Source organism: Medicago truncatula, chromosome 3, assembly GCF_003473485.1.
Source record: "Medicago truncatula cultivar Jemalong A17 chromosome 3, MtrunA17r5.0-ANR, whole genome shotgun sequence".
Classification (NCBI taxonomy): Eukaryota; Viridiplantae; Streptophyta; class Magnoliopsida; order Fabales; family Fabaceae; genus Medicago; species Medicago truncatula.
In genome coordinates this window covers 4,069,475-4,091,953 of record NC_053044.1, presented here as the reverse complement: position 1 = coordinate 4,091,953, position 22,479 = coordinate 4,069,475, and the positions used below count along the sequence as shown (strand labels likewise).

At 33.3% G+C, this 22,479-nt stretch overlaps 1 protein-coding gene across 1 annotated transcript; it reads left to right on the top strand.

Annotated features, from left to right (window-relative positions):
* The first annotated feature begins 1,585 nt into the window (after window positions 1-1,585).
* Window positions 1,586-10,965, top strand: LOC11420592 (thioredoxin-like protein CITRX, chloroplastic). The gene is made up of 5 exons (XM_024778230.2): window positions 1,586-1,938; window positions 2,041-2,163; window positions 5,007-5,087; window positions 8,505-8,918; window positions 9,263-10,965. Exons 1-4 carry the CDS (start codon window positions 1,621-1,623, stop codon window positions 8,541-8,543), a joined length of 561 nt encoding a protein of 186 aa, XP_024633998.1. The 5' UTR covers window positions 1,586-1,620; the 3' UTR covers window positions 8,544-8,918; window positions 9,263-10,965.
* The last annotated feature ends 11,514 nt before the right edge of the window (window positions 10,966-22,479 follow it).

Here is a 22,479-nt window from a genome sequence, read left to right as displayed (position 1 = left end):
GGGGAAAACCCAAACCCATACCCAAACCTAGTCAAAACGGGAAAAACCCGTCAAATTGAGTTTCGTTCGGGTGGGTAACCACGGGTATGGGTTTTGTTGCCATGCCTAGAGTCAAAACATGTATTATGAACGGTGCATGTTTTCAAATTAAGTCATTTAAAACAGGACATAAGGAGTATATTTTTTGGGAGCTTCTACGGTGCAGTCATGAAACTGACTTTTTTGAAAAAGTTAATTTTAATCTTAATGTTTGATTCATTTTTAAATTGTTGATTACTGATTAATGATCAATAGTAATTCATCTAGTAATGCTTGCAACATCTTGGACTTACATGTACTATTTTACCGTTGGCATCTTTAACATGCAAACAAGTTGTTGATACAATGCGATAGTCTTAAGTGTGACACTTTGTGGGGTGTTACACTTAAAACAATGTAGGATAAAATTAGACTAATTATATTCTTGTTAATATGATGAATTGATGATACTATGAGGACTGAACTTTTGATGTCACTCTACAAACAGTTGGGTGTTACTCACAACACTTTTGATGCTATAGTGTTAACTTCATCAGAAAAGTCATTCTCATGACTTCACCATAGAATTTTCCATATTTTTTTGGTACACGAAATGACCAAATCATTATAAACACGCACACAGACAAGTGGAGATGTTAGGGTTCGAACACCTTACATAACATCAAATTAACAATTTTAACATTTTTATCTCTTGAGTTAGAAACATCTAAAAGTACATTCAAACCACAAACTGAAGTGAAATCTAAAACACACAGGAGAATTGCTGTTTACACATTACATAAGGCTGTGTCACACGAGTACTTTACGAAAATGCCCTTCGGCAGTTAACTGCCGAAGTTTTAGTAAACCGGCGGGAGTTAACTGCCGAGGAAAACCTCGGAAGTTAACTGCCGAGGAAAACTTCTGCAGTAAACTACCGAGGAATACTACTGAAAACTTCGGCAGTTAACTGTTGAGGAAACCTCAAACCTGATTTTTTTTTTTTAACAAAAACCATAAATTATCATTAATAATATTTATTGATTTTGAATGTTTCAATCATTATTTTAGTACGTTTCAAACAATTGCAGTATTATATTTATGTGTATATATCTTAATAAGAATAACATTTAAATCAATGTAAAAATTAAACATTTGAATATTGTTTTGCACATTACTTAAATAAAAAAAAAAATAATAATAATAATAATATTTATTGATTTTTTATTATTATTTTTATTTAAGTAATGTGCAAAACAATATTCAAATGCTTAATTTTTACATTGATTTAAATGCTATTCTTAAGATATATACGCATAAATATAATACTGCAATTGTTTGAAATGTACCAAAATAATGATTTAAACATTCAAAATCAATAAATATTATTAATGACAATTTATGATTTTTGTTAAAAAAAAAAAAAAAACAGGTTTCAGATTTTCTCGACAGTTAACTGCTGAAGACATTTTTGGTAAAGTACTCTTGTGCAACTTATCTAATATGTAAACAACAATTCTCAACTCAAAACAGTAACCGTAACTGGTGAACTGTGAAAGACAAACCAAAGAGACCTATCTAGTTCTAAGTACAAAGATAGATATGATAAACCCCTTCACTCAAAAACCCTCTTTCTCTTTCCTCACTCAAAAACTCTCTCTTTCTCTCTCTAAAATCTTCCATCTTCCATCTTCAATGGCTCTCTTCCATTCCTACACTCTTCCACATCACAAACTATCTACTCTTTCACCCTTTTCAACCTTCTCTTCAAAACCTCTCTCTGTTTCTCCCTCTTCTTCTGCTTTTTCTTCTTCAACACATCAACATCCTTATCCTCTCACCATATCCACCGACTTCAACAATAGAAAGTTGCTTTGCAAACCACCTAAAGGAAAACATGTTAAAGAAGACTATCTTGTGGTATGTCATTTCTAATAGCTTTGTTTTTTTAATACTAAATTTGGGTCTGTGTTCTTTTTTTCTCTTGTGAATTCTATGTTATAAAAATTTCAAATTTTGCAGAAAAAATTGTCAGCTGAAGAAATTCAAGAGCTGGTGAAGGGAGATAGAAATGTTCCTCTTATTATTGATTTCTACGCGACTTGGTGTGGTCCATGCATCTTAATGGCTCAAGAACTTGAAATGGTATGTTAGATTCCGAAAATGCTTAACCATTGCTCCTGTCACATGTTTTGATTTAAAATTTTGAGCTAGTGAAATGTATTTACTTCAACCTTTACTTGTATCAGCCTCGGATAAAGAGTCTGCTTTTTAAGATGACCATTTTAGTTTTTAATAGTTTTCTAGATTGTTAAAAGGGTTAGTAATCATTCACCAAAAATTAGATTAAAGTATTCAACTCCTTAGAATATTTAGGCCCGGTTTGGATAAACAGATTAATTTAGCGCATATCGCATAAGCGTTTATCATATAATTGTTTATATGCTACTTATCAAACAAAATATCATCATAAAATAAAGTAAATTGTTTTTATATAAGCTGTTTTCATTAGCTGTCCTAGAGAGCTTGTGAAAATAAGCTGAAAATGGCTTTATGAACATGTCACTGTTTTCATAATCTCTCCCAAACAGTGTTACAAACAAGTGCTTATCCCAGTCAATAAACTCAAATAAGCCAATTCAAACTTAAAGATTTTCCTAGAAGTAAAACAGACTAGTAGAGTTTAACTTGCCTAGAAGTAGATTCAATTTGAATTGATTATTGGCATAAACTAACAGTTAATTGTAATAATTGAACTCCAATAGATGGTATAACTATAATGACATGCTTTATATTTCATATTTTCATTTGTGTTATATTTTAGATTTGTCGTGTGAAACTACTAATTTCATTAAAATTGTCCACTGTGGTATGAATTTGAAATTTTATTCATTTGCCTGGAACTCAAAGTTTAAAAGTATCTATCTGTTGGACAGTCTGTTTGGTTGATCAATGACAAACATATGTTGTATCTATTGCAAGAGCATTGTTCTCATGTCAAAATCTTGCATTAGTCAGGTTGAGTATTCATGATGTTTATCAATCTTTATGCAGAAGATAACATGGTCAGCAAGGTCTTGTATTCTAAACTATATTTAGGTTATTCTTTGTACACGAGCTTGAAAATGTGAGGAGAGTGAAAGGTTTTCATACTCTTTTATTGATATGAAGTGAATCATGTTGTTTTTAATTAATAGGGGGAGGCACTTAGGCCATGTAAACTGTTCCTTCGTAGATTCGAACACGGTCCCTTGCTATTACAATTTACAAGGATAGACAGTCACCATTGGATTGAGCTTAACTCAATTCTACAAAACTGGTTTGAAAGATGACAGATGCCTCCCACTTATATACTCATTTTCATTTCCTATCTCATCTAATGCAAGACTCGTACCTCCCCATCACGCTTAGGACTAGACATTTGAAGCGTAACATGACTGCGAGTGGCCCATCAGATCTTGGATAGACTCTGAAGGCATCATATAATGTGGATTAGGCCTAACTAAACCCTACAAATCCGACTTTTAAGGTGACCGATGTCTCCCACTTATATACATATTTCCAGACCTTATATCGTCCAATGTGAGTCTCTTAACAGATTCCATCATCATCAGCCTCTTAGTGGGAAAAGGATGAAGCCAATCTTGGATAAATGCATTGTTACTTAATTTAGTGGGAAAAGGCTTTGGTTGTTATTGTTTGAATGTATTAATGTTGAGTTTGACTCACATTCATGATAAGTAGGCAGGCGCTTGACCGCAGCATAGGGGTAAACTTGTAATATGGAATGTAGCATTTAATCACAACTTTGTACTTTGTAACCTTAAGCAATGCATAATAGAAAACAACAACGGCCACTTTGTTTTTTGTAGTCATAGGCTCAATTGACCAAACTCTGTGATCAACTGTTTCTGTCTTTCGTGCGTTTATTTATCTGTCTACTTTAGAGTCGGGTTTGCTGTTCTAGCAATTGTTAAAATAGATGTTGGGATTCTGGTTTCCTGCAAATGCAACAAAATGAGCTTAATTCTGGAACTTGTGGAATATTCTGTGTTTATAGGTTTTGAGGATGACATCTGAAGTAACATAATAGATCCAAGGCATATTGAATATTCTTTGAACAGGCTAATGCATATGTTTTTAGATTGTGAATTTGTGATGACTCAATCAATGTTCCATTAGTCCTAGTTGGTTTTGTTGTGAGTTTTAATTGCAATGCTGCAAATTCACACTACACAGTTGTAATTGCTTTACAATTTATGCATCATTTTGTTATGGAACTTTAACAGCTGCAGTTATGAAACTTTTTGCTAACTCATCGTTTTGTTCCCTGCATACTATTTTCCATGAATTTGACTACGACGCTTTTGTAATTGCAATTTTGGTCCCTAAATTTTGATAATTTTTTACACTTTTGGGGACCAAAATTGCCAAAAATCCTCAAAATTGAGTGACCAAAACTGAAAAAATAATAATGTGTACATTGTGTAGGGACCAAATTCGTGAAAAATAAATCGGAGTATCAAAGTCGTGAATTTGAGAAAACGAGAGACAAAAATTGTATTTAAGCCGTCATTCTAAATAACACTAGAAAGAAATGACTACAACTTCGCAACCAGTTTACAATCAAAGTAATTTTACTTTTACATATGTTCTACTGAAATGTTAAAGCCATAACTTGTATAATAGTTATTATCCTTTGTTGAATATTTTTTTTTTTTACTTCCATCAAGGGACAAACTGCATTATAATAATCATGTTAGTTCTATAACTCTTTGATTTACTTTTCCTCAGAACTACCAATTATTTCCATACTGATTATTTACTCCAACAAACTTACATATTTTATGTTAATTTCTTAAACTTTTGAGGATAGCTTATTTCTATTGATAGTATGGTTGTTAATTTGAAGGTATTTGCTCCAATGTTGGTAAATAAAGAGTAGTTGATTTGAAAGCTCAGTAGTAACCTTCAATAAATTTGTGCAGCTTGCAGTCGAGTATGAGAACAATGCGATGATTGTTAAAGTTGATACAGATGATGAGTATGAATTTGCACGCGACATGCAGGTAATAAGCTTGTTTTGTTTTCTATGCATTACAAATATAAATAATACTCTGTAGAGATCTATCAAAAATCATGTAAAATTGTTATTCCAATGACTTGTGAACTTGCATGATTATCCCAAAAAAAATTGAGGAAAAAAGAAACATATCATCTAAGCAAGTTTCATCAATGAAGGTTTCTTGAGCCTATGTGATGATCTAGGTGACGTTTATAATGGACCTATGCTTGAATGTGTCCATCATGGACCCATGAATAACAACCATCGACTTAAGACTACTTGACACACTTGAATATTACAACCGCAGTTGATTTTGCTTTTTGGAAACGAACATGTGGCAATTTTTATTTTTTTGGTCAAGCATGTGACAGGTTTTTAAATGGGTCTAGCAACTGTATCTAGCAAACTAAAATAATACTCTTATTTACGGACAATTTTTTCTTAGAGACAATAGTTACGATTTCTAATATAAATATAAGCCTCAACATATTTTTTATTCCAATGTATTCTTAATTAATAAAAAAATAAATTTATCTTAGGATTGTGCGAGAAAAAAAATTAGAAAAAAAAATAAATTTATCTTAAAATCGGACAGATAAAAAATACACATAGCTTGTACCAAAATAATACACATAGCAAAGTACTGTTTTTTTTTAGGAGCAAAAAAAAAAAGTAATGTTATTTATAAACAAAATAGTGAATTGCTTTTTTTAATAAAAAAATAGTGAATTAAATATACTTAGAACATCCACAATAGAGACGTTCATTTTTGTGTACTTAATTAAATTGGTATTACGTGTACACGACACTCATTTATAAATTTTTAATAGTAATACTTAGTAAACACTCAATCACTTCGTCTCTGTGAGCATAGCTCAGTTGGTAGGGACATGCATTGTTATATGCAGGGGCCGCAGTTTGAACCCCGAACACCCCATTTATTCACCTTGAAAATGTTGAATTCTAACCACTAGGCTACTTGACCAAAAAAACACTCAATCACTTCAACTAAACATTTCACACAATTTTTTTAAATGAGACTCGTTAATCAACCATCAATAAATTTATATCATTACATTTAAATTTTTAATATTAAAAAAATATGGATCGCACTTAAAAATGAGGGTCTTAAGTGAGACATTAGATCTTATAAGACTGAAAAAAAATCTCAATGCAGTGCCTAATATTAATAGGTATTAAGTCTTCAAAATGCATTTTTCACAAAAGTGAATCAATACATTGGAGAAAGGGCAATCACAAAAGTGAGAGTGATGCCATATCTTCATCCAAAATTTGAAGGATTAAATATATGTGTTTTTCATCTATTTGATGGTCAACCTCCACTCTTTTTATGTGTCTTGTTAACAAGTGCCCTAAGAGCACTCTTTAAGGTTTCCCAATTAAGAAATTATTCCTTAAAAAAGTTCAACGCTTCAATTTCCGATGCATTAAATGCACAATTTTCCACAAAAATTTACTATTTCATGTCCTTAAAAGAGTGCCCAAGGCACTCGTTAATATTTTCCCCTCTTTTATTTAATCTTGGACTTTAAGAGATACTTAATACAACACAATATATTCTAACCCGTGCTTGACACATGTGTTTATAGTACTTAATTTTTACACTATTGAAAATTTACTTATATATAAGGGTATATGCATTAGAAATTATAGAATATATATAAGAATAGATGGTATAGACTATTCGTTTGATGGAGACAATTCATTGTATGTTAACCCAACACCTCAATTATAGGCAGAACACTGGGAAAAAACTCATATCTTCGGAATTAATTTTAGTCAACCGTATAAAATATTTCGACGTTAAAGATAAATATTTCAACGTTACATCTGTAAATTATTATTGTTTAACGATACAAACAATCCAAATTAATATATAAGTGATAATATTTATATAAAATATTCAATTAAAAATATGATATCGATGTGTGCTATCGATATATTGAGTATAAAATAATAAATTTGCCATTGAATTAATTTTTATGCAATAAAAAAATTAATTGAAATTCTAGCCCGTGCTTGGTTTAGAACCGGAAGTTAATGCCCCTATAGTAATATATGAGTAAAATTTTATGTACATGAATAAATTATAAAACATGGTCCTATATTAACGTATGATTCACTATTATATTTTTTGACATAATATAATAGTTTTGACAATCTTATTTTCTAATTTATGATCTTAATCTTAAAAATAGTGGTTGGGCCTAACACAATCTCACAAAATCGGCTTAAGAGGTGATGATCACCCCCATTTATAAACATATTGTCAGGCCATCACCTATCCGATGCGAGACTCTTAACACTTAAGGACACAAATTATCATTTTCATTTAATTTATTAATACTTTTTTAAAGAATTTTAATTTTTATAATTACCATTTTTTTTGACAAAATACTTATGATTACCGTATTAATATGAATTAATTGTATATTTAATTTAACTTTTCTTTCATAAAAAAATTGCATATTTAATTTGATCTCCTTTAAAAAAAAGAGAATTGCTGTTCCCACATTTGGTTTGGCCGTGCCACACGAGTATTTTACAAAAATGCCCTTCGGCAGTAAACTGCCGAAATTTTAGTAAACCGGCGGCAGTTAACTGTCGAGAAAAACCTCGGGAGTTAACTGCCGAGGAAATCTGAACTAAACCAGAACGCAGAACCAGACTTCCCGATTTTCCAAAACTTCACAAAATTCACAAATTTTCTCCAATCTTCACCAAATCTTCTTTCACGAATAGCAAGCAAATCAACTGCACATTATCACAAGTAAGTTGTGTCAATCATTTTAATCATAATGTTAATTTGTTTAGGTTGATTTTTTAAAAAAAATTAGAGTAGTTTGTATGTGGTTAGGGTTGATTTTAAAATTGACAATTCGATGATTGCATGTGTAGTTTAGGAATTGATAAATGAATGTAGTTGTTGCCTATGTTGTTTAAATCATAATGTGGCTTTGAATGGTGGCAAATGAACACAATTTGAATATGTTTTATACTTTGCACACAAAGTGTTTGATAAAATGTCTCAATGACAATTTTATTGATTATTTAGTTAGTTTAGGTTATGGAAATGATATAAAGGATGTTAATTATAGTTTGATTAAGTGTATATTGATTTTTTAGTTAGTTTAGGTTACAAGAATTATGATGGACACAAATGATTTAGTTGTATAGAAATGATTAAGTGTATGTTAATTATTGAATGATGTTTAGGTTATTATGGAAATGATGGACATAAATTTTATTGTAATGATGATTATATTGAATGATTTTAGGTTATGGAAATGATGTTCATTGTTGTACTTTTAATGAGTTTGATTATGTTTATGTTTAGTTTAGGTTTAATGTGTTTGATTAGGTTATGGAAATGATGTTAATTTTATTATTTTTTGTATAGATATGGCCGATCAGGACTCCATTGATCCATCTAAGATGATTGGTGGTAGGCGTACGATGACTCAGAGCCACCGGATGGAGAGGCAGAGGTCGGGGGGAGATGGTTCAGGGAGCTCTCTGGCTACACAGCCTGAGGAGTCACAGGTTGTTGACCCGTCACAGCTTGTTGACCAGTCTGGGGTGGAGTACCTGAATTATCAGGATCAGGATACACCACGATGTGACTGATGGTGGATATGACCAGGATCATATACCACAGCAGCAGCATGTAGGAGACGATGACGACATTGCAGCAGCTGCTGCACCGGAGGTGTTACCTGTGGACCCTCCCTTTCCTGGTGGACCGGCAGACTTATCTTTGCTCTACTCTTATGCCAGTCATGTGGTGTTGCCACTTTGGTATAATTCAGATAATGTAAGTGTAATTTTTTTAAATATTTTTTCTTTATGTTTAATTATTTTCTTTAAATGTGTGTTTGTTTAATTATTATATCCACCTTTATATGTTTTTCTTTAATTCTTTTTCTTTATGTTTAATTATTTTCTTTAAATGTGTGTTTGTTTAATTATTATATTCACCTTTATATGTGTAATTTTTTTAAATGTTTTTTCTTTATGTTTATTATTTTCTTTAAATGTGTGTTTGTTTAATTATTATATCCACTTTTATATGTTTTTTTTTAATTCTATTTTTTATGTTTAATTGTTTTCTTTATATGTGTGTTTGTTTAAACTATATTTATTTTTCTATTATTTCAGGTTTGTAAGCTCCGTGTGGTTAAACCGATTAATCATGGGGCTAAGATCCTCACTCTCGGACGCCCAAACGGGAATGAGAATTGGTTTTGGGATCCGCTTAGGCAGAGCGGGTTACATGACTTGGTTTACTTGGGGTACTCCACCGTGCCTCATGCCCTGCTGATCACTTTATGCGAAAGGTGGCATCCTGAGACCAGCATCTTTCACATGCCCATGGGGGAGATGACTGTGACATTGGATGATGTCGCATGTCTCACGCATCTTCCGATTGAGGGGCGGATGTTGAGTCATGGAAAGAAGATGCCGAAACATGAGGGAGCGGCACTACTTATGAGGCATCTAGGTGTGTCGCAGCAGGAGGCGGAAAAGATTTGCGGGCAGGAGTACGGTGGGTACATTAGCTACCCGAGGCTGAGGGACTTTTATACCACGTACCTTGGTAGGGCCAACTTATTGGCTAGTACGGAGGATCCAGTGGAGCTTGAGGAGCTGGCGAGGGTTAGGACTTACTGCGTCCGGTGTTACCTTCTCTACTTGATCGGATGCTTGTTGTTTGGCGATAGAAGCAACAAGCGCATCGAGTTGATATATCTGACGACCATGGAGGACGGCTACGCAGGGATGCGTAATTATTCCTGGGGAGGGATGACGCTCGCTTACCTATACGGCGAGTTAGCTGATGCGTGTAGGCCTGGAGACAAAGCTCTTGGGGGGAGCGTGACACTGCTCACTATAAGAAAACTTATATTTTATTTTTTTGTTAACTTTTATTTTTGTTTGTTATATTTTCCGTGCGTAATAATTTATAAATGTTATTTGTTTGGTTTGTGCATGCATGGTTTTTGGCGCATTTTCCTGGGTTTTACAGTGTTGATCCCAACACTGACTACATGGAAAACTATCCGGTTGCAGCGAGGTGGAAGCTCCAGAAGGGTCACGAGGAGGGGATCATGTATCGGTCACTGCTTGATCGTATACAGTTAGATGATGTATGCTGGAGGCCGTACGAGGAGCACAGAGAGATCCAGGACTTCGAGGATGTTTTCTGGTATTCTGGCTGGATTATGTGCGGTGTCCGTAGGGTGTACCGTCACTTGCCCGAGAGGGTTTTGAGGCAGTACGGATACATGCAGACCATCCCTAGACATCCCACGGATGTTGTAGAGCTCCCACTCCCTTACATTGTGCAGGCGTTCGTCGACTTCCGCACTCACACGCTTAAAGCGGCGATTGGGGTGAGTAGGCAGGAGAGCAGACATGGCGGATGGCTGATGGCTATATGCTATGGTACACTAGGGTGTCTCACCCTCATACTTTGCCACCTCTCCCTAGAGATCTTCCGAGGCCTGCAAATGAAGAGCAGATCATTGTAGACCGGTGGGAGCGGTACGAGGCGAGAAGCTCGCCTGACGCCTACGACATGGTTAGCGGCGTTGTTGCCTACGCTGATGCACAGTTGGCCCATGAGGTCATGAGCATGACCCCTCAGCAGTGGTTTCAGGCCATGACCCATATGAGGGAGCAGATCGTGCCGATCTTGACCAAGAGGCAAGGCCAGAGGCCGAGGAGGAGGCACCATCAGCAGGACCAGGACCAGTAGTAGGATTTTTTTATTGTTAGGACTTGTTTTTTAGTTTTTCATGACATTGATTTGTATATTTGTACTTTGATGACATTATTTTTAATTTCATGATATTTTTTTACTTTGTTTAATGTATAAAAATATTGGTTTAATTAATATTATGTCCGAGTTTCAATGTTGTATGAATTGTTTTGCCTTTCGAAATGCTCTGGTTTAATTACATGTAAAAACTGGCCGAAAAAATGCTTGGAAATGTTTTAGAATGATGCAGAGCTCACTGCCTGCAATCAGATTTCCTCGGCAGTTAACTACCGAGGTTTTCCTCGACAGTTTTGCTTCGGTAGTTAATTGCCGAAGTTTTAGAAATCCGGCTGCAGTTAACTGCCGAGGAAAACCTCGGTACTTAACTGCCGAGGATCTTCTGCTACAAACCTGGCAGAATCTCCTCTCATCCATTATTCATCTCATCTTCCAAATAATTTCTTCAAATTTCTCTCAAAATCTCTCTAAAAAACACAACCAAATTTATTCAACAAAATCACAAGTAAGTAATTATAATGCTATTAACTTACATTTTAGTTGTTATAAATGTTTTTATTTTTTAGTTTTTGAGTACATTTATTATTTTTTAGTTTTTGAGTAGATTTATTATTTTTTAGTTTTTGAGTACATTTTTATGAATTTTAGAGTCTATGTATAATGTGCACATCAAGTGTTTGATGAAATGTTTGAATGAGTTTTTCATTGATTGTTTTTAATTTCTTATTGTGTAGATTTAAAACAATGGCCGGGTGGATCGACGTTCATGCGCAATTCAACAGCGGAGAACCTCAGAGGTTGAAGGTTCGGTGCCTTGGTGTAACGTTAAGAGGTCTCAAGGATGAACTGACTGAATTCAACCAAGGAGTCAACCCCAGAGACACAAGGATGGTGGAACACGTTTGGTATAAACATTCAACGCTCGACGAGGGGAGAGTATCATTCACGTGGGTGGAATTAACGAACGACAAAAACGTGACGAGCATGTTTTGGGAGCACAGCATGTTCCAGTGGATCGATATGCGGGTGAAGTTGCTTAGATCAACTGAAGATATCATCAAAAGTTTGATTCTGCCAGAAGATCGTCATTAGTTAGAGTAAGGTGCATTCCAACTACAACAATTGTCTTCCTTTGAATGGGGTAATTCAAACTTGTCAAACAACAGGACTCGAGCATTTCGCAAGCACTTCATGTTTCTCCTTTGAAAATATTAAATTCTTGTTATGCTGGTTTAGATGAAGGTATTAAGTGTCAAGGATTGAACCTCAATTCGGTGGCACTTGAATACCATCACCTAAAGCAAGTCTAACAAAAATTTATTCTTTTCAAAGGGAAAACATGAAGTGTTTGGCGAAATGCTTGAGTCATGTTGTTTGACAGGTTTGAATCTATCTCATTCAAAGGTAACACAATTGTTGGAGTTGGAATGCACATTCCAACTGCAACAATTGTCTTACTCTGGATGGGGCAATTCAAACTTGTTAATCGGCAGGACTCCAGCATTCGATGAGCATCTTGAACAATGGTATTCAAGTGTCAAGGAATGCACCTCATTCTTTTGTTTTGATGATTGTTGCAAGTTGGAAGGTAAATTTCGGAATGTAATGTAATGTAATGTGTAATGCAATGTAATGTGATAACATATATTTTGTTTTGAATGGAACAATAATTATCTTATTTATTCACTTTTCAAATTTATTTATTCCAAATGCGATTTTATTCTAAGTACCATAATGTCAAACAAAATGTGCACGACACAAAAATAAAACATAAAAAAATCCAAAACAATTAGGCATTAAAAGCCATTACATTCATTCTTCGTCGTCAGACAAATCAATCGGGTTGCCCGCTACAGTCCCTGCGGTACCTTGTTTTGGTTGAGGACCGAAATAGCATGTCCTTCCGCTCCTCCTCAACCTCGAGTGATTGTACACCGGCACCTTCGAACCCTTCTTTTTTTTCGGAACCATCACAAACAATTTCATGCAACGTTATAGGCGATTTTTCTTTGTTCTTCTCATCACCCTGAACGTTACCCTGATTCTGATTCTGAGACATATCTACATTAAAAAAAAAATGGCGATCAAAACCTAACAATTCAATAAAAGTTCTCCAACAATTCTAACCATTCTAACCTAAACTATCCTAACATATCATAAAACCAACAAATCAATATAATCAAACCTATATAATCGAAATTTTAACAAAAAATAACAAACAATTCGACCACAAAACAACAATGCAATAGGATTCTAAAAACTTACTTGTTTTTGTGATTAAATTGGCTTGGAATAACTTCAAATGACTCAAAATCGCACCTTGGATAATCAAAAACGCAACAATGGAGTTTTGGAAACTCCTATGCTGTTCTGTTCTTATAACATTTTCCTCGGCAGTTAACTGCAGCCGGATTTCTAAAACTTCGGCAATTAAATGCCGAGGGGCATTTGAGCAATTTACTCGTGTGGCACAGCCAAACCAAATGTGGGAACAACAACTCTCTAAAAAAATGGTCTTGTCAACAAAAAATAATGAGAATTGCTGTTTACACTTTACATAAGGCTGTGCCACACGAGTATTTTACTCTTTTGCCCCTCGGCAGTTAACTACTGAGGAATTTGAAATCCGGCTGCAGTTAACTGCCGAGGAAAACCTCGGGAGTTAACTGCCGAGGAAAACTGATTATGCAGACAGCAAGTTCTGCATAATTCTAAACATTTCCAAGCCATTTTTTCGGCAAGTTTTTACCTGTAATTAAACCAGAGCATTTCCAAAGGCAAAATAATTCATACAAGATTGAAACTCGGACATAAACAAGATAAATACAATATCTTTTACAATTGTCCATAATTAAATTAAACCGACATTTGGTTAAAATTAAACAAACGTTTGAAATTCATCAAAACATTACAAAGTGTCTATAACTAAGTGTCCATAATTAAATAACTCATTACACATCATTAAATTAAATCCCTACTTACATTCAACACAATTGCATATGGAACGAACATACATATATAATATATTATTTTCCACCATTTTCCGAAACATAAATCCGACGTCGCCGTCGTCGCGAATAAGCAAAGGCATATAGCTTGTCGTTTTCCATGCGTATTCATCTCTATCTTCTCCTAGGTCTATGCATGGCATTTGACCAAACAAGTGACGTGTATATTGATTTTCACCAAGATGCTCAAAATAAGTGTTAAGTTGTGCCTTCAAATTGTCAAGAGAGTCCGTCGGCGTTATCATAACCTTAACCGTCTTTTTAAACGCGGAGTACCTAACACGTCCTTCAATTTGTGCAACCTCAGACATGTCTCACTTGAAAAAAGCTTTAAAAAAAGAATCATATATTAGAATAAATTAAATGGAATGTAATAACGAATAAATCAAATGCGTAAACATTAATAAGCTATAAATAAGTATTGCATTAGATTGGTCACATGGGCAGTAATTCAAAATCTCTTCGATATGTTTTATAGTTAATTTGGGTTTCGCGTGTTTGGTTGATTTGAAGAGAAAAAAACAATCAGATTTTTAACAAGGACGAATTGTTGCAGCAATTGTTAGCATAATTAAGCTCCTCAATTTACGTCGAGAAGGCAAAAAATCGTTACTTTTGGTTTTGATTATCACAATTGATGATTTAATCCTTTAGTTTGTTTGTGTAATGGCATGTAATTTTATCGTTTGTCTAAGTTTGTTTTGGCATTGTAATCATTTACTAAACTCATAGTGTTATGTTATGGCACTCCTTGTGCTATACATAATGCTTTTTCTGTTGTAATATATTTCATTCAACATTTATTAAACATGCACTTATTCCATGACATACTCTAATGCCGAAAAACTAAGTGCATGTTTGGTTTTGCGATGAAAATAGTTAATTTCAAACGAATTGGTTCCGGATAAAAGTGGTTTGAATATAAAATGATTTATGTTTATATGTATTTATGTAAAAAAGTTAATTTAATAATAAATGTAAGGTTAAAATTAATAAACACAAATCAAAAGTTACAAATTTCATCTTTAAGTAAAACTAGTTCTACAAGCAAAACTAATTCTTCTTTAAATAATCAAAATATGATAAAATCAATTTACCTCCAATCTCTAAATCATTTTATACCCTCAAAAATTAAAAACAAATATATAATAAATAAAGTGAATAAACACAACACTAAATATTTCACTTCTTCATATTTAAAACATGTGAGATTTAACCCTTGATTAAAAAAAACATTTAATCCTTCAAACATGTATTCTAAGGATGTACTAAGAATACATATTAAGGGCATATCTACGGTGTTTCCTAGTCAGATGCGAGAACATTTTACATAATTTACATTAATGTCCGGTATGCCTCGGAGCTCACATTTTGTTTTCAAAGTAATTTGGTTTGCTTATGTCTGGGTGATTTGGAAGGATCGTAATAACCGTGTTTTCAACAATACGAGATCAAATCCCTCCGTCTTATTTAAGAAGGTGAAACTGAATTCCTTTTTGTGGCTGAAAGCAAAATGACCGTCGTTTAATTTTAGTTATCATGGTTGGTAGCAACACCCGTTTCCTTGTTTAGGTGTTCGCATGTAATTTATTTTTTTATTTTTGCGGTGCCTCACCTTTCTTGGCACTTGTTTGTTGTAAAATTTTAATCATTGCTTCTCTTTCGCACACTTTGTGCGGGGAATCACATCAATTTTTTTTGAATGGAAAAATATATTATATATAGGGGATTAAATCCCAAGTATTACACAATAAGAAAAATAAAAGCCCCCAAAACACCCAGTGAAAAGTCAACAACACAACAAATATCTGACACCACCAACAAAGATCAATAAAGCAGCCAATAATGATATGTTGCTTGAAACGATCGGACGCGACCACCACTCAACTTCCGGTAAGACGGAGGAGCCACCAACAAAGCGAAAAGAACATGAGTCAAAAAACTAGCTCCTGATCTCGAAGCAAAAGCGATTGGTCCACCAGACTCCCGACACAAATCATCAAGGCACCCCTCAACTCACGAACCACCAGAGCAGACACCAAAATCTATCTAAAAACTCGGCTCACCAAAAACCAGATGCCAAATTCATAAGACATGAACGGCAGAACAGTAGCGCAAGTCGATCCAGCTTGAACAGAAACAAACCAAAACAAGCCATGAAATCAACCACCACAAGAACCACCACAAACACAATGTTGGCGCCACCCTCTGGACTATTGTACCATCTTACGTCGCGGAGGAGAAAACACCCACCCATCCAGGGACAGGAACCACCACAATCAAGACTTTTTCTAATTTAAAAAAAGTCTTGTGTTATTCAATCAAGATTCTTTGTCATTTAAAAAAAGTCTTGTGGTATTCAATCAAGACTCTTAATCACTTAAAAAAAATCTAGTGGTATTCAAAATCATTCAAATTTCGAAGGATTGTTTAATAAATCAGATTTTGATGGATTTTGTGGGATTTTCTAGTGAAATTTTAGAATGAAAAAGTCTTTCATAAAAACATGAGATTTCTTAGGATTGTTTTTTTCTTTTAAGATTTTATTATCTCTCCTTCTCTCTCCTCCCTTCTCTCTTACTCTCTCTTTTCCTCTCCTCTCCTCTCTCTCTCTCTCTCTCTCTCTCTCTCTCTCTCTCTCTCTCCCCCCCCTTCCTTCTCTCTCTCTCTAGCTCTCCCGTAAAAAAACCTCTCTCTCTCTCTCTCTCTCTCTCTGATTCCTTCACTCTCTCTCTTTAGCTCTAGCTCTCCCGTAAAAAATAAAATAAAATAAATAAAAGAGTCTTTATTGAGATTTTGTGAAAGAGAGTGTGTTATGATATTTTTTTCAATTATTTCTTAAAATTCATAAAATCTCTTGAAATCATTTCAAATCCTTTAAAATCTTATGAATTAAATCCATTGAAATCCTTAATAGTCTTTTAAAATCATCAAAGTCATCAAAATCTTGCAAAGTCTTTTAAAATCCTCAAGACTTTTTTAAACAAAAATTGTCCTTTAAAATCCTAATCCAATACACCCCCCTTAGTATTCCTGCAGCTGCCGACCGGCTGCTAATCCAATATTGCTGAGAAATATTACTATTTAAAGTATACTTGTAATGGAAGTTTAAACTATACTTTTTCTCTTCTTTTCTAATAATTTATCCCGTTTGATTTGTTTATTGACGTCATGACCGGTCGAAGGGTCAAGTCACCCAAATAAAGGCTTTAGACCTAAGATTTTGAGTTATAAAAAAGCTTTAAAATAAGTCAATTTAGCTATAAGTATATAATATGATGATGCCATTTAATTTGGGAAATGAGAGTTTTTTTTCACCATGGAAAAGTTGATCATGTCCATTAGATTAAATGAGGAACATATTCCTATCATACTCTCTCAACCACTTGATTATTTTTTTATACTATCTTTTACACTCTCTCTTTCATGTCCCCACACACCCATACCACCACCAGTAAATCACAAATTCAACAACCACTTTGACCACCACTGCACCACCACACACCACCATGGTTGCTGCCGGAAAGAACTCTCCTTTCCCAAATTAAATGACACCATCATTTTAATCAAAACTCAAAGGTACCTGCAAATTTTCCTATAAAGAATCTAAATTAACCTAACGATGCAATATTATATTTTTTTAGAGAGATGCAATATTATTTTGTTCATAGTTTATTTTAGAAGGATGCATAATTATCTTGTTGTTCGAATTCCAACCACCATCGCATAAACTATACCTGTTTGTGATCGTGTTTTTTTTTATTATCCAATTAATCCGTTTCTCTCCAGGTAAAATGACTGTATTATATAATTTTGAATTATATTATTTTTCTTCTGTTTTTTTTTTTTTTTTTTTTTATAAAAAAACAAATGGGTTCCTGGAAGCATAAAAAAGAAAAGAAAAGAAAAAATGTTAAAAAAGTAAGGTTTAAATGCATTTTTTGGTCTTTCTATTTAAAAAGAAAATGATGTTTTGGTCTTCCTATTTTAAAAATCGTCCGCTAACAAGTTTTCCGGCAGCAACCATGGTGGTGTGTGGTGGTCAAAGTGGTTGTTGAATTTGTGATTTAGTGGTGGTATGGGTGTGTGGGGACATGAAAGAGAGAGTGTGAAAGATAGTATAAAAAAATAATCTAGTGGTTGAGAGAGTATGATAGAAATATGTTCCTCATTTAATCTAATGGATATGATCAACTTTCCCATCATGGGAAAGAACTTTCATTTCCTAAATTAAATGGCACCTAATATGATATATTAATAATCAATATTTGGAAGGAAAGAAACAACAGCGTATTAAAAAATACGGCGTTAGATTTACATATGTTACTAGACAAAAGTTAAGCTGCTGTCTTTCGTGTGGTTAAAAGCGAATAAGTCTATTTTTGCGCATAAATGAACTTGTATTTAACCTTTTAACAAAATACTTCATCCCTCTCAAAATGTAAGCAAAAAAAAAAAATCACTATCTTTGTCCCAAAATGTAAGCAAAAAAGATAAACTTTTATTTCATTTAATCTTGTTTTTTTAAAAAAATAACCATTTTTTTTCAAGAAAAACTTTATTTTCTTATTCTCATGAAATTAAATGCAAATTACATTCAATTTGTTCTCTCTTCCATTTTCTTCCTAACCAATAGCTAATGAAAATTGTTTTTACATCTTCCCATAAAACTTATTCAAAGAAAACACAAAAAAGTTGGGATGGAGGGAGTATAACTCAGTATCACAAAATATTATACATCCACAAATATAACTTACACCCTTTAGTTACTATTATAAATAAAAATCTACATTTTAGATTCATTCAATTAATGATGTATGTGAACCAGCATTGAAATCATCCAAAAAAACACCAAAATATCCTACTTGGTAGCACGACAATTTTCCCTCCTCTACATTCGGCGGTACAAGAAGGTTTCTTGAGCCTATGTGATGATCTAGGTGACGTTTATAATGGACCTATGCTTGAATGTGTCCATCATGGACCCATGAATAACAACCATCGACTTAAGACTACTTGACACACTTGAATATTAAAACCGCAGTTGATTTTGCTTTTTGAAAACGAACATGTGGCAATTTTTTTTTTGGTCAAGCATGTGACAGGTTTTTAAATGGGTCTAGCAACTGTATCTAGCAAACTAAAATAATACTCTTATTTACGGACAATTTTTTCTTAGAGACAATAGTTACAATTTCTAATATAAATATAAGCCTCAACATATTTTTTATTCCAATGTACTCTTAATTAATAAAAAAATAAATTTATCTTAGGATTATGCGAGAAAAAAAATTAGAAAAACAAAAAATTATCTTAGAATCGGACAGATAAAAAATACACATAGCTTGTACCAAAAAAAATACACATAGCAAAGTACAGTTTTTTTTTAGGAGAAAAAAAAAAGTAATGTTATTTATAAACAAAATAGTGAATTGCTTTTTTTAATAAAAAAATAGTGAATTAAATATACTTAGAACATCCACAATAGAGACGTCAATTTTTGTGTACTTAATTAAATTGGTATTACGTGTACACGACACTCATTTATAAATTTTTAATAGTAATACTTAGTAAACACTCAATCACTTCGTCTCCGTGAGCATAGCTCAGTTGGTAGGGACATGCATTGTTATATGCAGGGGCCGCGATTTGAACCCCGGACACCCCATTTATTCACCTTGAAAATGGTGAGGCTACTTGACAAAAAAAACACTCAATCACTTCAACTAAACATTTTACACAATTTTTATAAATGAGACTCGTTAATCAACCATCAATAAATTTATATCATTACATTTTAATTTTTAATATTAAAAAAATATGGATCGCACTTAAAAATGAGGGTCTTAAGTGAGACATTAGATCTTATAAGACTGGAAAAAAAAATCTCAATGCAGAGCCTAATATTAATAGGTATTAAGTCTTCAAAATGCGTTTTTCACAAAAGTGAATCAATACATTGGAGAAAGGGCAATCACAAAAGTGAGAGTGATACCACATCTTCATCCAAAATTTGAAGGATTAAATATATGCGTTTTTCACCTATTTGATGGTCAACCTCCACTCTTTTTATGTGTCTTGTTAACAAGTGCCCTAAGAGCACTCTTTAAGGTTTCCCAATTAAGCAATTATTCCTTAAAAAAGTTCAACGCTTCAATTTCCGATGCATTAAATGCACAATTTTCCATAAAAATTTACTATTTCAAGTCCTTAAAAGAGTGCCCAGGGCACTCGTTAACATTTCCCCTCTTTTATTTAATGTTGGACTTTAAGAGATACTTGATACAACACAATATATTCTAACATGTGCTTGACACATGTGTTTATAGTACTTAATTTTTACACTATTGAAAATTTACTTATATATAAGGGTATATGCATTAGAAATTATAGAATATATATAAGAATAGATGGTATAGACTATTCGTTTGATGGAGACAATTCATTGTATGTTTGGGCTCGAGACCCCAACACTAGAGCTATCAAAACGGACGGCCCGGCCCATTTAGGACCGGCCCTAACGGGCTTCGGGCTGTATCTGGCCGGGCCAAAAAGTCCGGTCGAAAAACGGGCTTGAAATATACTAACTGAGCCCGGCCCTACACGGGCCGCAGGCTTAACGGGCCGGCCCGTATTAAAAATTATATATATTTTTTTTAAAAAAATACTATAAAATACTCCTATAAATTTTTTTTATAAATAATATTTTTAATATGTTTAAATAATGCCTAGAACAAAAATAAATTGTAAACATTTTCTCACAAACGTCGTAAACTAAAACGGCGAGGAAAATAATTTTAAATAAATTAGATACGTTAGGGTTATATATTTATATATTCGATCTTTAAAATTATAAATAACGAAACGAGTAAATATAATTTTATATTACATGGATATTTGTGTTAATTCATTGAATTTTCACTTTTATTTATTACTTTAATAATCAACTAAGTAAAGAATTATTTGAAAAATATATATAACTTATAGGATTTTTTTTGTTATGCGGGCTAGCGGGCTACCCTCGGCCCGTTCGGGCTAGCCCTAACGGGTAGCGGGCTTTTTAGGGCCGGGCTAAAAAGCCCTATTAAAATTCGGGCTCAATATTTAAGGCCTAAGCCCTATATTTAATCGGGCTAAATGGGCCGGCCCATACGGCCCGGCCCGTTTTGACAGCTCTACCCAACACCTCAGTTATAGGCAGAACACCGGGAAAAAACTCTTATCTCCGGAATTAATTTTAGTCATCCGTATAAAATATTTCGACGTTAAAGATAAATATTTCAACGTTACATCTGTAAATTATTATTGTTTAACGATACAAACAATACAAATTAATATATACGTGATAATATTTATATAAAACATTCAATTAAAAATATGATATCGATATGTGCTATCGATATATTGAGTATAAAATAATAAATTTGCCATTGAATTAATCTTTATGCAATAAAAAAATTTATCGATATTCTAGCCCGTGCTTGGTTTAGAACTGGAAGTTAATGCCCCTATAATAATATATGAGTAAAATTTTATGTAAGGTTTAAATGCCCCTATAATAAATAAAAATCTACATTTTAGATTCATTCAATTAATGATGTATGTGAACCAGCATTGAAATCATCCAAAAAAACACCAAAATATCCTACTTGGTAGCACGACAATTTTCCCTCCTCTACCTTCGGCGGTACAAGAAGGTTTCTTGAGCCTATGTGATGATCTAGGTGACGTTTATAATGGACCTATGCTTGAATGTGTCCATCATGGACCCATGAATAACAACCATCGACTTAAGACCACTTGACACACTTGAATATTAAAACCGCAGTTGATTTTGCTTTTTGGAAACGAACACGTGGCAATTTTTTTTTGGTCAAGCATGTGACAGGTTTTTAAATGGGTCTAGCAACTGTATCTAGCAAACGAAAATAATACTCTTATTTACGGACAATTTTTTCTTAGAGACAATAGTTACGATTTCTAATATAAATATAAGCCTCAACATATTTTTTATTCCAATGTACTCTTAATTAATAAAAAAATAAATTTATCTTAGGATTGTGCGAGAAAAAAAAATAAATTTATCTTAGAATCGGACAAATAAAAAATACACATAGCTTGTACCAAAAAAAATACACATAGCAAAGTACAGTTTTTTTTTTAGGAGAAAAAAAAAGTAATGTTATTTATAAACAAAATAGTGAATTGCTCTTTTTAATAAAAAATAGTGAATTAAATATACTTAGAACATCCACAATAGAGACGTCCATTTTTGTGTACTTAATTAAATTGGTATTACGTGTACATGACACTCATTTATAAATTTTTAATAGTAATACTTAGTAAACACTCAATCACTTCGTCTCTGTGAGCATAGCTCAGTTGAGAGGGACATGCATTGTTATATGCAGGGGCCGCGGTTTGAACCCCGGACACCCCATTTATGCACTTTGAAAATGGTGAATTCTAACCACTAGGCTACTTGACCAAAAAAAACACTCAATCACATCAACTAAACATTTCACACAATTTTTTTAAATGAGACTCGTTAATCAACCATCAATAAATTTATATCATTACATTTCAAT

Excerpts from the sequence above, each read along its gene's own strand:
- LOC11420592 (XM_024778230.2), top strand. The coding sequence starts at position 1,621 with ATGATAAACCCCTTCACTCAAAAACCCTCTTTCTCTTTCCTCACTCAA. Across the intron at positions 1,939-2,040 it reads TTAAAGAAGACTATCTTGTG|AAAAAATTGTCAGCTGAAGA; the intron begins GTATGTCATTTC and ends CAAATTTTGCAG. Across the intron at positions 5,088-8,504 it reads AATTTGCACGCGACATGCAG|ATATGGCCGATCAGGACTCC; the intron begins GTAATAAGCTTG and ends TTTTTTGTATAG.